The sequence below is a fragment of the Microtus pennsylvanicus genome, chromosome 7 (genome assembly GCF_037038515.1).
Source record: "Microtus pennsylvanicus isolate mMicPen1 chromosome 7, mMicPen1.hap1, whole genome shotgun sequence".
Taxonomy (NCBI): Eukaryota; Metazoa; Chordata; class Mammalia; order Rodentia; family Cricetidae; genus Microtus; species Microtus pennsylvanicus.
This window is the reverse complement of record NC_134585.1, coordinates 78,044,786-78,062,343: the sequence shown is the minus strand read 5'-3', so window position 1 is coordinate 78,062,343 and position 17,558 is coordinate 78,044,786. Positions and strand designations below refer to the sequence as shown.

At 41.7% G+C, this 17,558-nt stretch overlaps 1 protein-coding gene across 4 annotated transcripts in view; it reads right to left on the bottom strand.

The window, feature by feature from the left end:
- LOC142854845 (guanylate-binding protein 3-like) overlaps positions 1-6,031 on the bottom strand; it is a 28,540-nt gene extending 22,509 nt beyond the window's left edge. For 2 of the 4 annotated variants that reach the window (XM_075981192.1, XM_075981195.1), the window contains exons 1-4: positions 5,941-6,031; positions 3,158-3,450; positions 719-846; positions 202-311 (exon numbers count right to left, since the gene is read on the bottom strand). In XM_075981192.1, the coding sequence (XP_075837307.1) occupies positions 202-311; positions 719-846; positions 3,158-3,347 (428 nt within the window). In that variant the 5' untranslated portion in view covers positions 3,348-3,450; positions 5,941-6,031. Of the gene's footprint in view, positions 1-201; positions 312-718; positions 847-2,431; positions 2,454-3,157; positions 3,451-5,940 lie in introns of those variants that run through there. The other 2 variants (XM_075981193.1, XM_075981194.1) reach the window with 2 other exon arrangements.
- Between the last annotated feature and the right edge of the window lie 11,527 nt (positions 6,032-17,558).

The following is a 17,558-nucleotide window of genomic DNA, read 5'->3' as shown; positions in this document are numbered from 1 at the left end:
ACTATCATGCTTTTCTGCACTTGGATAAGTGTATGTGTGTGCTTGCATGTGTGCGTGCATGCATATATATATATAATTTAACTGTATAAACACATAGGCCACTGTCCTGTGAACAGAAGAGATCCAGTCATTTACTCTCCCCACCCCCTCATGTGTCTGCATGTGTGTGTGTATTTCTGCTCTGTGCTACAACAAGGATACTGCAGCTGGTCCAGGGCCTGCTGATTGATGGCTCCCATGCTGTTGTACACGAAGGTGCTGCTTAGAAGTACAGCCAGGGCAAAGATCCAGCAGTCATTGTCACTGTCACCCTGCAAGTCAGAACACATGTGCGTGGGGATTATGTTTTGGTTCTGCCACTTTCCAGACCAAGTGTAACAAGAGTATGATCACTTTGAGTGTTTCTAAAAGAATTAGAAAAACCTATATAATGCTTATTATCTATACAAGGCATCCAAATTCAAGCACAAATGTCCAAAGAAAATGACAAGTTTTTTTGCATTTTTGTTTGTAATGATTCTCGTTAATGCTGTGTACTTATTGTTAGTCCCATGAACACTGTGTATTAACTACATTGTTTTTATATGATTCTTGTAAACATTTTCCCTCTACTCTGATAGCTAAACTTAGACACATGTTAGATAAATGAAATGTCATTAAAAGCTATCTAACATAGGAAATGAGGGTATAAATTGTAAACTGAGCCCTCAATTCTTACTTTCTCAATATCTCCCAGGCCCTCAGTGTCAAGCAGAACTAGAGTGTGGTCTGCCTTCTGGGGATGAGGCACACACCACATCCAGATTCCTTTGGTGTGAGACTGCACTGTGGAGCCCAGAGAGAAGCCTGGAAAGCAGAGAAGAAAGAAGAAAGTAATATAGTTAGTAGAAGTATTCCAAGAACTTGATATAAATTAGTATATTAAAGGCCAGGACAGCTAACTGACACTAAAGTTTCAGCAGAAAAACAACTAGCTTCCAGTCATTCAGTGTGCAAGTGGCACACATCCATCTAGACTTGCACCAAGGTTGCAGAAAAAAAATCTGAATTCCTGAGTCCACTGAATAAAGCTGTGAAGGTGAAGTGTCAGTTGCTATGGATACCCCAAGATGCAGGAGATGCCAAGACTGTGTGAGATCCACTGAGAAAAGCTAGGAGGACTGAGTATAGCCAGTCTGAGACGGAGGATATGGTTAGGAGGAGAACTAAACACCCTATTGGAACCTACCTGAAGCCTCTACCTGCTCTGACTGCTGGGTATGAAGCTTGGTTTGGTCTTTGTCAGGACTTTATTCTTGTTTTGGTATGGTCTTTCCAACTATCCTGTTTATCTTTGGAATGGGAATTTTTATTCTATACTATCATATACTGGAAATGTATAAATGGCATTTAAATTTTCCATGAAATCACAGAGAAAAATTTTCCTTGAATCTCAGAAGAGACAGTGGAATTTTATATGCCATTAGAACGTCATGACTATGAGGATTTTGTAAATGGAATCCAATGAATTTTGCATTCTGAGATGGCCAAGAGCCAATAGGGACCAAAGGCAGAATGTTCTGGCTTGTGTGTGAACCATCACTCTGAGACTCATATGCTTTAGTACTTGGTCCCTAGTGGGTAGTGCTAATTTTTGGAGATGTCGACATTTGGAAGGTGAAGATTGACTGGCAGAGGAAGACTAGTAAAAGACCCTTGGTGGTTAACAGTGACTCTAACTTGGGTCTTGTAAATCTTGTTGTGTAGGTGTGAACAATCCATAAGCTTCCACTGCAATGGGTGAAGCTACTGTGTAAAGTCTTCCCTGCCATAATGAACTGATATTCCTTAACTGTGAGTCAGAGTAGATCCTTCTTCTTAAAGTTGTTTCGCTCAAGTGTTTCATCAGAACAACAAGAAGAATACAACCTAAAATAATTGCATAAACTGAGACAGAGTTTTATACCATTCATATTAGCATTTATCATAGCAGCCAATGTTTCTATGTGCAGATGAATAGATAACAAAATTGTTATACACATACAATTATTGAACTCTAAAAAAGGAGGAAAATTGCTACATGCCCTAGTAATGGTAAGTCTTGATACTATCATGTTAAATAAAATAAGTTACAAAGACAATTCTAATGAGTCCACTTTTGTGACTTTCCCACTGCTGTCAAATTTAGAAAAAGAATGTTAGATAATGTGAGGAGATTGGTTCCAGATGGATTTCATTTCTATAGGGAAAAATGAAATAGTAGTAGAGCCAAATGGGTGTTGTCTGAGTTTTCTGTCCTACCTGGTTTTTACAATCATTAAGTCACAAAAAAATCACACAGAGGTCCACGGTAGTTATAAAATGATTGGCCCATTAGCTCAGGCTTCTTATTAACTCTTAAAACTTATATTAGCCCATTATTCTTGTCTAGACTAGCCACATGGTTCTGTACCTTTTTTGGTGAGGCGGTCACATCTTGCTTCTTCTGTGGCTGGGCCAGAACTATAGAAGCTGCTTCCTTCTTCCTACAATTCTCCTGTTCTCATTGATCCTCCTCTGCTTCCTGTCTCATTGTCCAGCCTATACTTCCTGCCTGGCTACTTGCCAATCAGAGTTTATTTAAAATATAATTGACAGAATACAGACCATTGTGCCATTCCAGATGGGGGTGATGGATACACAAAAATATAAATATACCTACTGCCACAAAACTGTATGTTTAACAATAGTTGTAAATTTTATGTTAGTTATTTTATAACAATACAAAAAAATCTAAAGTAGACAATATGAATTGCAACTTTTTAAAATTTAGACACCAGTGGCAACTTCTTGTTATAGAAAGAAACATAATAACATGTTAAAGTGACTAAATACATAAATTAGTCATTTTTTACTGTTGGTTTCATCTAGGAAAAGGAATGATTTTTAAAAGGAAAAATAGGAACTATTTGTGATGGTGCATGGGCAATAGTGCCAGCACTCTGGAGCCTAAGGCAAGAGAATCATGAGTTGAATGATAGCTTGAGTTGCATAGCAAGACCCTGTCTCAAAGACAAATAACAACTAAACAAACAACTCAACTGTGGCTGAAATATTAAATTCTTAACACTTGTATGTTAGACACTGATGATGTAAGTAGACAGAAGTGACCTAGCACAGCTGTGTTGGAGGCACTCACCTGTATTCTTCCCAGCCAGCTTATTCATCAGGTAGGATTTTCCTGTGCGGTAGAGACCCACAATGGCCACCACCACCACTGGCTGTGTGATGGCCGACAGGATCTCCAGGGCTTTCTGATTAGGTCTCAGTTGCCCTTTCACATTCTCTATCAAGCACATCGGGTCTGGCATGCAGGTCTCTGAGGCCATTTTCAGGGTTGTCTCCTGTCTTCAAGTAGGATGGATCCAAATTAGTCTGTAGCAGCCCGAAGGCAAAGAACTAAAATTCTTCAGTTTTGTGTGTATCAGTGAGCTAGTGAGTGAAAATCTGTATTCGTTTAAAAAGTTATAAAACTCTTAAGAATTTTATGTAAAATGTCAAAGAAATGATTTAACATTCTACAGCTCCCATACTCAAATATTCCATTGGCCTCCCTATTAGCTGAACATGGCATAGCAAGTTACAATAAGACTAGGCACAACCCTCAGATCAGAGCTTGGTGAGGAAACCCAGTAGGAGGAAAAGGGTTCCAAGAGTAGGGCTGCTCCTTTCTGAAGGGAAAAAGAAAAGGAGTGGATCTGGGAGGGAAGGAATATGGGGGAGAAAAGCTGGGAGAAGTGGATATAGGGGAAACTGTGGTCAGGATATATATTTTAAAATAAAAAAAAAGTTGTACCCTGAAACATAAAGCTGTATGCTAAATGTACTTAAACCAGAGAGAATCAAAGAACCTTCAACCAGTAACTGATGGAAGCAGATGCAGAGATTCACAGCCAAGCCCTGGGTTGAGTTTCTGGAGCCCAGTCACAGAGAGGGAGGAGGGATAATATGAACAAGGGAGCAGGGTCAAGACCATGACGGGGAAACCCACAGAGCCAGCCCCCAACCTAGTGGAAGCTCATGGACTCTAGACTGACAGCTGGACGGAACTAGGCTCCCTGAATGTGGATGACAGTTGTATGTCTTGTTCTGTTTGTTGGGCCCCTGGCAGTGGGACTAAGATTTATCCCTGGTGCATGAACTGGCCTTTTGGAGCCCATTCCCTATTGTGGAATACCTTGATCAGCCATGATGCAATGGGGAGGGGCTTGCTCCTACCTCAGCTTAATATGCCAGGGTTTGTTGACTCCCTATGGCTTACCCTCTCTGAGGAGTGGAGGTGGGGAGGGTGAGAATGGAAGGAGGGAAGTTAGGAAAAACTGTGGTTGGTATGCAAAATGATAGAAAATTTAAAATAAAAAAAAACATAAGCTTCATTAACTATACACTAAATAAACTTAAACCAGAGAGGATGAGAAAGTAAATATTGAAAATACTGCAATAAAGAAATTTTAAACACTGGATATTGCTGAAAGCACCTGTGATATAGTTAGTAAGAGAGCAGGGAGCAAGTCAAGAGTGGCAGAGAGGCCAGGGTCATAGGAAATCCATTCCCTCCTGCTATACAACTTTAGATGTTTTTGTTTCAATTTCCTGCTTATTAGAGAAGAGAGAAATAAATGGGAAGAGAAGGAATGGGGAAAATGTAAGATGGGAGCCAACAACAATGGTGACAATTGTTAAATAAGGAAGGGAGGCTGGTAGCCAGAAATTTAGAGAAGGGTTTTCGGAAATGTCAGAATGTTTGACTGAGAGATGAGCAGGTGGCAGATAAAGCAAACAGAGACACCATCTTTAGGAACTCTTAAAGGAAGCCCTTTGGTCTGATTCCCACAGGAGCAGGCGAGGGGTAAGGACTGAGTGGGTCGTAGGAGTGGGGGACTCTGCACTACTGAAAGAGGAGATCTGCTGGGAAGTCAGGTCAGCTGTGTGATAGAAAGCATGTCACAGCCCTGATTGTCTTTCACTCAGGTTCCAGCTGTGACCGGAAGTTCCCAGAAAATAACTCCATTTGTGTTAATGAACCCACAAGGTTGACTGACTTACATGGAATGATTTAAGTCTGGACCCAGATTTTCCTAGTTTATCTTTATCGGTCTCCATGGCCATTTCTTGCGAATATCTGTGCTTGGCTTAACCTCCTGTGATTATCAAGTCAAATTCTTTCTGCAATGTACAAAAAGACCCCTAATCCTCACCTCCCCAAAGGGTTAGATTTGATAACATCTGAGGCTCTCTAACTTTATTATAACCTGATGTTCCAGTACATTTTAAAGAGGCAAGCGCCAAAGTTTTCTTTGCTCCACAGCTATAAAAATTGGAGGAGACTCACCAAGGTATAACGTGGTGTCTGGGATGACATGAATCTATGTTCCTGGGTCATCATAACTCACATTTGACTCCAGAAAAAATGCTATTCTCTTTAAGTTGGAACTCTGTTTTTACATCAACACAGTGTTTCCTCTCTTTGTCCTTCACTATGGCAATGGCTCTTACTCTGTATATCATTCTGTTTCCCCATATAAATCAGCTGCAGGCAGCCCTTTCTGTAGGAGTGGGACTAAGTAAGGTCCATCACTGACCATAGTCATTTAACCATGTTCCTGTCTGCAGAGACAAGGTGAACACAGAGAGAGACAATCCTGATATATACCCTGCCCTGTTTCAGCCACACGTCTGCTGGTCTCAACTCAAAGCAAGCCCAGTAGTGGCATTTAGAGACTGGCTGCCTCGATAATGCCACACAGGATTTATCTGATGCCTTGCTCCAGCCCATGCCCAGGAGCAGCCTTTCCTAGTTCAGTAGTTTTTAAGAAAATAATTAACTCTCATAAATGCCCTCTCACCGCTGCCCAGCTTATGACTCTAGAGCTCTTCAGAGCTAAAGAGAACATTGAAAAGAGAAGTAACTCAGTTTCTTACCTGCTGTTGATCCCACTGTGGGTGGAAAGGTTCCTTCTTTTCTCTGTTATTTCCTTCTGCAATGATAGGAGACTTTCTGTATTTCCCCAAGTAATAGGATATTGGAAATCCCGGCAACCTTTGCAGTGGATCAGAGAGCTATGAAACTGAAACCACCCAGTCTAGGCAGTGAGTCAACAGGCACACAAAGAATTTTCAATGCAGAATCTTCAAATATTTATCTTGAAGAGATCTTTGAACTGTATTCATTTTCAGAAGCACTCCCATAAGACCTAGAATATATATGATTCTCATGTATGCTGCCATTTGGAGAGCACAAATCATGAGATAGCATATTGTTTCCAGAACCAGAGACTCACTCAGTGGACTGAGTATGTTGTTAAAGATGAGGTGATGGAGGGAAACAGCGGCTTCCAGCATCCTCAACACTCAGCACCTGGTATTCGTGCTCACTGCAGTCCAGTTGAGCCTCTTATTGCTCCTTAGGGAAGTGACAATTACAGAATCAGGGCAGGACGCTTGTTGATTTCCTAGGATCCAACCCAGAGAACCTCCTGATCCTTTCTGGGGAAGTGAGGATAGCAGAGAACCACAGAACCTCAATAAGGTACCTGCTGTTGCCTTTATAGCACTGTGAGGATCCAGAGAGAAGAAGCCTGCTGCAGATGTGGATGACTAAATTAGACCCTTCCTCAAGGTTAAAGAAACACTAAAGGTCTATAATACAATGCTTTGCCCCTAAAGGTGCCTGTGCCACTAACAGCCCAGAGTTATCTAGACCAAGGGTTCTCAAATGTGTATTACAACTGCTTTCTGGGTCAAATGACCATTTCACAAGGGTCACATATCAGATATCCTGTATTTAATATATTTACATTACAATACATAACAGTATCAAAATGACAGTTATGAAGTAGCAATGAAAATAATTTTATGGTTGGGGGTCACCCCATCATGAGGAACTATATTAAGGGGTTGCAGCGTTCAGAAGAATGAGAGCCATGATTCTAGACAGCTGCGTGACAGAAAATTCTGAAAATGGGGAAATTCCTAAGACATAATGATGCTCCACCCTGAGTTGAAAGTTTTCTTCTCTCTTCTTTAATGACAACTGCGATTTTTGTCACTGAGTCCTGTGTTCTCCCCACACCCTGCTCACCTTAACAACTTACTGTAACATAGCTGAAATGCATTGGCCTTTGCCCAGTGAATTCCCGATTCCTAGGCTATAGGAGTGGTCATCATAAAAGAAAGCTTCCAGGAAGATATAGAGAATGCCTATGAGGAGGGAAAACCACATTGACATTTAAGTGAGCCTCTCAGGGATGCTTTCTCTGATTCACAGATCCAGGAAGATCAATGACCTCCCAACACAGATGAGATTATCACAACCACCATTGTAGAGCTGGCCATCTCTTAAGACTAGGGATATAACTTGGTATCTATCTGCCTGGGTTTGAAATAACATACCTCTGAAAGAACGTGCACCACCCCCCTTATTTCAGACAAGGCAAGGTGGCTGCAAAGGTGGGTTCTCATCTTCTGGAACATGGCTCCTTGCTAGGCTGTCTCCTCCTTCCCTCTGTTTCTGAAGTCACTGGTGGCATCTCTCAGGTGACTTCAGAACAGGATACTCTGTGATTAAAATAAAAAGCTATCTCAGAAATTGGAATCAGACCACTCCTTCCCCTAGAGCCTCTCTCACCAAGGCCCACTCTCTCCAGGCCCTCTTTCCCATAGGCACCCCATCCCATAAGGGCCCATTCCGCTATTCCTCCCCTAGGCTCCCTCTCCTCTAGACTATCTCTCCCCTAGGTTCCCTCTCCCCTAGGTCCTCTCTCCTCTAGACCATATCTCTCCCTTAGGCCCTCTCCACCCTAGGCTTCCTCTCTCCTAGGCACTCCCCTCCTAGGACCTCTATCCCTAGGTCCCTCTCTCCCTTTGTCCCTCTCCCCTAGCTTTGCCTACTTGTTTCAGAACTCGTGAGAATTGGAAAGCAGAGGTAGTCTGTTAGTGACTGAGCCCACAATCAGAAAAAAAGGCAAGTTGCTTTGGGAGGAATATAAATTTAATGCGTTCTTGCATTTGATGTAATCTCTTGTTTAGTATTGCTAAACTAATTTTGAGAGAATCTCTGCTTGGCTTTTCTTACTCTTCGCTGGTCATTGCCTCAGTGTATGGTTCTTAAAATCATTTGGTGATCTTTTGTATTAAAGAAGATTGAACACTGTGTGTAGGATGGAAGTTATTTTCTCTTGGTAAATGATTTCATCTCAACAAAAAAAGAAAGAAAGGAAGAAACGAAGGAAGAAAGAAAGAAAGAAAGAAAGAAAGAAAGAAAGAAAGAAAGAAAGAGAAGAGAAAAGAAAATGGGGCATTCTCAAGTTCCAAATGATCCATTAGATCCTGCCTATAGAACAGAAATCTCTCACAATGGGGAGTAGGAGTATTGAAAGCACTGCGTTGTGCCAAATCAGCCCAGGAGACATTTTTGCCTTTTCTCTCTTTTGGCATCCTATCTACAGAATGGTGTATTTAGAATGACTCTCTCTCTCTCTCTCTCTCTCTCTCTCTCTCTCTCTGTGTGTGTGTGTGTGTGTGTGTGTGTATGTGTGTGTGTGTGTGTTTTCAACACCCTCATTCCCATCCTTCCACTTTTCTCAAATTGATTGCCTCCTATTCTTTGTTTTTTTTTTCACACACACATACACACGTGAGTGAATTCCAACAAGGAACTTGGGCTAGCCTGGGATTCATTATGTAGTTCAGGCTGATCCTGAATTCATCTGCCTCTGTCTCTTAACAGCTGTAATTGAAGATGTGGACCATCACACCCAGCCCCGATGTTACTGAATTTCAATTAAAAATATTTTAAAGTCTGCTTCATTTTTACTAGTCTCTTGAGTTGGTTATTATCTTATTTCCAACAATGAGTAGTCAAGGAAGAAATGCTATGTCAGCCTCAAGTCTCCATACACATGAACACACAAGTACATATGTATCCTCACATGAATTCAAACACACACACACACACATACATGACACAGACATATACCTGCACAAAAATATGCAGTATAGACATAAATACAGAGGAAAACTTCTGGCAAAGAAAGAAATATCTGTCTGAAATGAATTGGAACCCTATCTAGCATGTAGGCTATCTGGCCTGTGTCCTGGGCTGTTTTTAATAGATATGAGAATAGCAGCTCACTATTTTACAGGTAGAAATCTTTATGACAGCATTGGCCTCTCTTCAGGGAGACTAGTTATGGTGAGGCCCTGGAGGTAATGACAGATAAGATTGCACTTGTCTATAAAATTTATCACACGTATCAGTATTCTGTGATTTTTCCTGGCAGACATGAACAAAAATTTACTCATTAAGATAGGACACTGGCAATAGACCAAGAAAATGATATCATCAAGACCAGTTTAGTTGAACCAGTGAGTTTATTAGAGCTATTTACAAGAGTTTGCAAGGAAGCCACCTTAAGGGAATGTGTGTGACAAAAGGCAGCAGCATTACTGAAAAATCCAACAAACATTCTCAATAAAGAAAACCTCAGCCCTTCTCCAGTTCACTAAATAGTACTTTTAAAAGGCCACTGGGCAGGGCAGCATGGTGGAATTCCACCCTCGAGGAGGCCCTTTCCCTGATTTCAGGAGTTATTTTTCATTTTCCTCTACTAAATTGAGTTCTCACTGAAGCCACCGGCTGGGAATGACTTGAGTGAATATCTTCCATCATCTGTCATAGAAAAGGTTCACATCCTAATGTAACCATTGGTGACGCCACTCCTCCCCCAGCCTCCCACAAAGATTCTAGCACTGAGATGCAGAAATCTGGAAAGAAGTTTATTAGTCAGTTCCAGATTGAATTTTGAGTGGCCTGCAGCCAAAGTGTAAGGTGTCTTCAGCAATAGTATATTGCCATATAATTCTGATAGACAACCAAGAGCATTGGCCATGGCCTGCTTGTTTTAGGGGCCTCTGGGTCCTTCTTGACCAACAAAATTCAACAGTTTTATTATAGATTGTCAGACAGTATCTGGGGAATAGGGTCGTGTCTAAGGCAATAAACACTCAAGCCTTAATTGTGGATCCTTATTGCTTTAACATAAACCACCTACACAGAAACAGAATATTAACTCTGTGTCAGTAACCTTTACAACAAATGTTAATTGTACTGGAATTCTACTTCCTCAGCTGGTGAGGAACTTCAATCAGGCTGTGGACTGAAGGTTTACCTTCCCTTCTCAGGCTGCCAAATTGCTCTTGTCTTTTTGTCTTGTCATGGTTCCAGCTGGCCAAAACTCACACTGTTTGGGTTTGAGGAACCGTCATTTCTTCTATGACTTTAAGTCAGTTCTAATAACTGAGCCTCTCCCATGTTTGACGGTTTTGATATTAAGACACCCTGTAGTTTGGTTTTGACTGTCACACATTGCCACAATTATGTTCTGCCCCTATTTTGGGGGTGAGTTTGTTTGATGTGATCCCATGCTACAGAGGAAGTCAGTGACAATGGGACCCACTAGGACAGATTTCATCAGCCGAGAAGAGTAGAAGTTGTGGCTTTAATGCTGCATTTAGCTGGAGTCTATTCACCTTTTTTTTTTTTCAAAATATTGTGTCTCTGGATTTTATATAGATGATCACAGAAAATACCCACTCTGTTTAGTTCAGTACCCCATTTTTTTTCAAATGGCCAAAAGATACTTAAGGACATGTTCAACTTCCTTAGCTATCAGGGAAATGCAAATCATGACAACTTTGAGATACCATCGTACGCCTGTCAGAATGGCTAAAATCAAAAACACCAATGATAACTTATGCCGGAGAGGATGTGGAGTAAGGGAAACACTCATCTGTTGCTGGTGGGAATGCAAACTTGTGCAACCACTTTGGAAATCAGTGTGGCGGTTTCTCAGAAAATTGGGAGGTAACCTACCTCAGGATCCAGCAATACCACTCTTGGGAAAATACCCCAAAAATGCCCAATCATACTACAAAAGTATTTGTTCAACTATGTTCATAGCAGCATTATTTGTAATAGCCAGAACCTGGAAACAACCTAGATGGCCCTCAATGGAAGAATGGATAAAGAAAGTGTGGCACATCTACACATTAGAGTACTACTCAGTGGTAAAAGACAATGACATCTTGAATTTTGCATGCAAATAATTGGAAGTAGAAAACACTATCCTGAGTGAGATAACCCAGACCCAAAAATATGAATATGGTATATACTCACTCATTAGTGGATTCTAGCCATAAACAAAGGACATTGAGCCTATAGTTCATGATCCTAGAGAAGCTAAGTAACAAGGTGAACTCAAAGAGAAACATATATAGATTCACCTGGAAATTGTGGGAGCCATTTTGGGGTTGGCAAGAGGCTTGGCCCTGGAGGGGTTCCCAGGAGTCCACGGGGATGACCCCATCTAGGACCCTGGGCAGCGGAAAGAGGGTGCATGAACTAGCCTTGTCCCATAGTCAGACTGATGACTATCTTGAATATCACCATAGAACCTTCATCTGGTGATGGATGGAGACAGAGACAAAGACCCACATCGGATCACTGGACAGAGCTCCCAAGGTCCAGTTGAAGAGCAGAATGGGAGAATATGAGCAAGGAAGTCAGGACCTCGAGGAATCCACCCACTGAGACAGTGTGCCTGAGCTAATGGGAGCTCACCAAGGCCAGCTGGACTGGGAATGAATGAACATCGGATCAAACTGGTCCCTCTGAATGTGGCTGACAATTGAGGCAGACTGAGGGGCCAATAACAATGGCACTGGGATTTGTCTCTACTGCATGTACTAGCTTTTTGTGATCCTATTCTCTTTGGATACATGCCTTGCTCAGCCTGGATGTAGTGGGGAGGGCCTTGGACTCCCACAGGGCAGGGTGCCTTGCCCTCTCTTAGGACTGGAGGGGGTAGGGTATATGGGGGAGCAGGAGAGAAGTGGGATCAGGGGAGGAAGTGGGAATTTTACTTGGTATTATTTTTCAAGCAATAAAAAACCTATAAAAAGAAAGAAAATACCCACTCATTTCCTGGGAGGGTGCTTTGTTGGCCTCGCCACACCTTTTCTTTGACAGGGTGTAGGGCACTTCCCTTGGAAGTCTGCTTCAAGTCTTACCTCCTATGTGGTCTATTACACACTGATTTTGCAAGTGGAAAAGATGGTGAGCAAACTGAGGGAGAAGCCAGAGGGAGGAAGACAGAGGCAACAGGTCTATATCCATAGTGCATACCACATCTCACCAATCATTATCTCCCAAAAAGTCTTCATTTATTTATGACAACGATGTGGCTTCTTTGAATGTGATAAAGTCAAGAATTTGGTCCTTTCACTTCTGGAGGAAAGTTACAGTGTGATGGAAATTTTTCACCCAAGTGACTCATAGCCAATAGCTTCAGACTTTGAATTCAGTGACTTATGCCCAGGAACAGAAAACAGGAACAAGGAGTGGGGCACATGAATGTGGATTTATTAGGGGAAAATGAGAAAGAACTTCCTTGATTTGAAAGGGAGGTGTTCTCAGGATGACTTCCACATGCTGGTCTGTGTACTGTCCTCCTATGAGTAAAGTTTGAGGAACTAGATAAGAACTGAAGTTATCAAAACTGAGTCTGTTCATGGAGCTGCTCAGGGATACATTTCCTTTTGTCTCAGTCAAACATATTCCAGTAAGAAAACCAGCATCCATACTCTTGTAAGTAACTCCAATAAAATCAATGGTTCACTAAAATAGACTTCGCTGGAATCACTTGAGGAGAAACCCCCTAAGTGGAAAGGGGTTCCAAGAGGGGGCATCATTGAAGAATCTGAAGGTTGGGTGATTTAAAATTGTTATAGAGTAAGGAAAAAGGATGAGTGGGGGTCAGTGACTTATCTTCTCCTGGTGATGAATCTCTTCCTAGCACAAGCATGAACTAGTATGATTATTTAATGGTCACCAGGCAAAGAGACCTTGATCCATGAAGTGCCTGTAAGCAGAGGGGCTTTGATCTGTAGCACATCTGTGTTTGGGGTTGGGGGATTTGTCTAGAAGGCTGGGCTCAAAGACTTAATGGGACTGGTCCCCAGTTCTCTACTTTCTTGCTGTCTCTTCACCTTGGTTGGGTTGATGAGATTCAGAGAATCAGTAAGAAAACCCAGAGTGTTAAAAAGAACATGCTTAGATTTTTGACCTGTATACTAAAGAAAAAGGGATAGAGAGAGAGAGAGAGAGAGAGAGAGAGAGAGAGAGAGAGAGAGAGAGAGAGAGAGAAAGGGAGAATGAATAAGGGGGAAGTTCCTCTATCAGTATTTACTGAGCTTCCATCACTGTCTAGTAAGAGTCTGTCTGGTAGACAACAGAAACATACTATGGTTCCCTTCTTTGGATTAGGCCAAATGATCCTGTCAATCACACTTATAGAAAAGCACTCCCCCTTTCAGAAAAGCTGCTTATTCTCCAAACTTTAAGAAATTATATAAGGCTTACCTGAGCATGAAAATCAACACAATGGTCCCTTTGGCCCATGTCCATTCCTACTTCTTGAAAGTGTGTTCTTGTAGGGTAAAAGGGACAACTAGCGCAGGAAACCAACCAATCACTGAGCTCCCTGACTCTAAACTCAGAGTCAGAAAAAGAAACACTCCCTGTATTTGAGACCTGGGCCAGGGAGAGAAGCATCTTTATCCCTGAACCCAGGACTAAAGACATGTGTTCTGGCTCTGAAATTAGTGTCAAAGAAACACATTTTGTCTCTAGAATCAGAGTCAGTGAAAGCAATATGCCCTGGTCCTAAGATTAGAGTAAAAAAGCTAAAAAGGACCAATGAAAGAAACACAATTTGTCCATAAAGGTAGAGACACTTCTGCTCCTGACCAGCTAAACTTACCAATCTCTGAGCAGGAAAAAAGCTAATCAATCCCCCTCCTCTCTGGGAATACTCTGCCACTAAGAAGCCCTATATAAGCCTCTCCACCCCTTCAGTTAAGAACTGCTGTTAATCCCTCTCTGACACAAGCAGCCACCCTCTCAGATTAGTCCTTCCCAAATAAATCTCTTTCTCAAAAAAGTCTTGGGTGATGACTCTTGGGTGAGGACTCTTGAGTATGTTTCTTGACTCTTGGCCTCATAAAGTCCTGATGTGAGAAACCATGGCTCTCTTGGGCTCAGAGCCTTTGGCCCCTGTTCTTTGCATAACAGTGCACAGGACAACCTGTGCCTACTTAATTTGATCTTTTCTGAATTCCTGGAATGCTAGTAATTGCAGACTCTTGGTTCTTACTTCTGTGCCTCACTCATGGCAGCTGCATCCACCCTTACTGTCAGACCTAGCTTCAATAACCCTGAGATATCAATCCAAATGGCTGCTTCCTGGCATTCTATATGCCGATATTTCACAGGACATTCTGGCAGTGATCAGAAAGATGGAAGGAGGTATCACTCTTTCACTCTTCCGCTTCCCCCTCCCACAATAAACTTCTTGCACTACTTTGTTTCATATGATCTGTTTGCTTAGTGGCAGGGCCCACTGAAAAGTAATCACTTTACACTGGGACCCTCCCCACCTGTTCTACCCTCAACAGATCTGTTCTCTTCCAACTGCAACAAATCAGCTTTCGAGTTCCCCAATGGCTTTGCCTTCCAGTCAATATTGACAGTTGATGGCTTCTGAGATTCAGTATTTCCCAGAGATATGGTCCTTAGTAGGTTGACTATGATCCAGTGGATGACACCACACCCATATGCATACAGACAGTACTAATGTCACTTCAGATTTTTTGAAGGGAAAAGGATAAAGAGGGATAGTTTTCATAAAAATATGTTTTATGCATGAGTAAAATTGTTAAAAGAATTACACACACACATTTTTAAAGTGTATTGCTTAATCTCCAAGTATCTGTGTAGTTTCAAAGGTTATTCCTGCTGATTTCTAGTTTGATACTACTGTGATTTGATAGAAGACAGAAAGTGGGCTTTTAAAAAATAATCTATTTTTTTGTTTTGTGTGCATGAGTGTTTTGGCTGCATATGTATGTAGTGGCTGCAGAAGTCAGAAGAGCTTGGCAGGACCTATGCAACTGGCATTGCAGGTGGTTTCGTGTTACTTTTGCTTGCTGGGAGAACCTTTTTTTTTCCCCAAAAGCAGTAAATACTTTTACCAGCTGTGGCACCCCTTCTAGCCCCCAATTTTATTTATTTATTTATTTACTAGGGTTTATTCTTTTGCAGGGTGGGCAATTGTAGACAATGTTCCATGTGCTGCTGAGAAGAATGTATATTTACTGTCTGGTGGAATTTTCTGAATGCCTTTCAAGTATAATTAATCTGTTCAGTAATTTAGTTCTGAGGTTTGCTTACTGAGTTTTTATTTGAAGAACTTTTCTAGATATACTGAGTTCTTTCATATTAATGTGTATGGGCTCCTGCAGTCTTCCAGTGTTTGTGATTTGAAATCAAAGGAATAAAATTGGTTGCATATTAGAATACTTATGTCCACTTGACTAAGTGTTCCCTCTACTGAGAAGTAGCAGTCAGCTCTGGTTACCTCTTCAGATTAGATTGGTTTAAAGTCTAATTTGAAGGTATGCGAATTGCTACATCAACTTGTTTACATGTTCTGTTTGTTTAGCAGTTTGATTTCTAACCTTTGTCTCTCAGGTTATGGGTGTCTTTTTAGCTATGTGTGTTCCCTGATCCAGTCCAGTAGTCTGTGTCTTTTAATTGGTGAGTTAAGGGTATTTGCATTTACAGAATGACTGAGAAGAGCTTGCTATTGTTTATGATTTGTGGTTTGTTGCTCTGGTTGGCTGATTAATTGTTAGTTCTTTTTCTTTCTCCTGGAAGCACTGAATACTTGGTGGTTCGCTGTGTTGGACAAGATTGGTTCTTCTTTTGCGCTCTCATCTATCCATCGGTGGCCTTCATGGACTGCCTTTGTGCACTGGTATATGAAACTTTCTCCTTCCTCTCTGTAGGGTATTGCTGTAAGAATTTCCTGCAGTTCTGACTTAGATTAATGAACGGTTTTAACTTTTGTTTGTCTTAAAATATTCTTATATAGCCATCTAATTTATTACAATTTTTTTTGGAATATTCCAGTTTGGGTTTCTTTTAAGAGTTGTAATATGTCAATCCATGCTTTCCTGGCTCCTAAGATTGTTGAAAATAGTAAATCTGACGTTATTCTGATGTTTCTGCCTTGAAATTTCTTCCATAGTGCTATTATTCTAGAGTTATTCTTTCCTGTATAGTCTTTTTGTTTTCCGTGGATATGTGGTATGTATGTATGTTTTCATGTGTGTGCATGTGTATGTGAGCATGTGTGTGTATATATGTGTGAACATATGTGTGTGTATGCTTATTTTCTGTGTTTTGTGCATCTGCTGGTGTGTGTATGTCCTCTGATTTCTAACAATGCTCTTTTCCCACTGTTCCTCTTTGCCTTTTTATTTTTTCTTTTTTTTAAAAATCTTTTTTTTATTGAGAAAATGAGAAAAAAAACAAGTTTCCACCTCCTCCCAGCCTCCCATTTCCCTCCCCCTCCTCCCACCCTTCTCCCCCTCCTCCCACCCTTCTCCCCCTCCTCCCACCCTTCTCCCCCTCCCCCCACTCCTTTCCCCCTCCCTCTCCAGTCCAAAGAGCTGTCAGGGTTCCCTGCCCTGTGGTAAGTCCTAGGTCCTCCCACCTCCGTCCATATCTAGGAAGGTGAACATCCAAACTGGCTAGGCTCCCACAAAGCCGGCACATTACGTAGGATCAAAACCCCTTGCCATTGTCCTTGGCGTCTCATCAGCTCTCATTGTTCGCCATGTTCAGAGAGTCCAGTTTTATCCCATGCTTTTTCAGTCACAGTCCAGCTGGCCTTGGTGAGCTCCCAATAGATCAGCTCCACTGTCTCAGTGGGTGGGTGCACCCCTCGTGGTTCCGACTTCTTTGCTCTTGTTCTCCCTCCTTCTGCTCCTCATTGGGACCTTGGGAGCTCAGTCCAGTGCTCCAGTGTGGGTCTCTGTCTCTATCTCCATCCATCACCAGATGAAGGTTCATAGCTAAGAGGATAACTATATGTTTTTCCTTTGGTTCACCTTCTTACTTAGCTTCTTTAGGATCACCAATTGTAGGCTCCGTGTCCCTTATTTATGGCTAGAAACCAATTATGAGTGAGTACATCAGTGAGTCTTCCTAGTCTTTCATTGCATTTTTGCTCAGGGAGAAGTTGGCTGTAGTAACAACCATAATAGTTTGACAAGTGTTAGTTAAGAGGGAAATATGTGTCCTTGACTAGTTGACTTGCTCTGGGATTCTTGACTGATTGATTGATTTAGTTCTGGGATTCTTAAGAATGCAGTTTACAGAGAACACAACTTGAGTCCTTTGGAGATGGAACCCAGCGTCTCCAGCTCCCGTGGTCCCCTACACACATGATCCTCCCACAAAGCTACACTTCCAGTTACTGAACTCATATCCCATCTTGCTCTCAGAACCCTTCCCTCTGTAGCTGCTATTTAGACTCTGCCCACCCTCTGCTGTATGATCCTCAAAACACTTTTTAAAAGAAAAAAAGCATCAAAATAGTTCAGCTTCAAAATTAACACTTCAAGGAACTACAAAA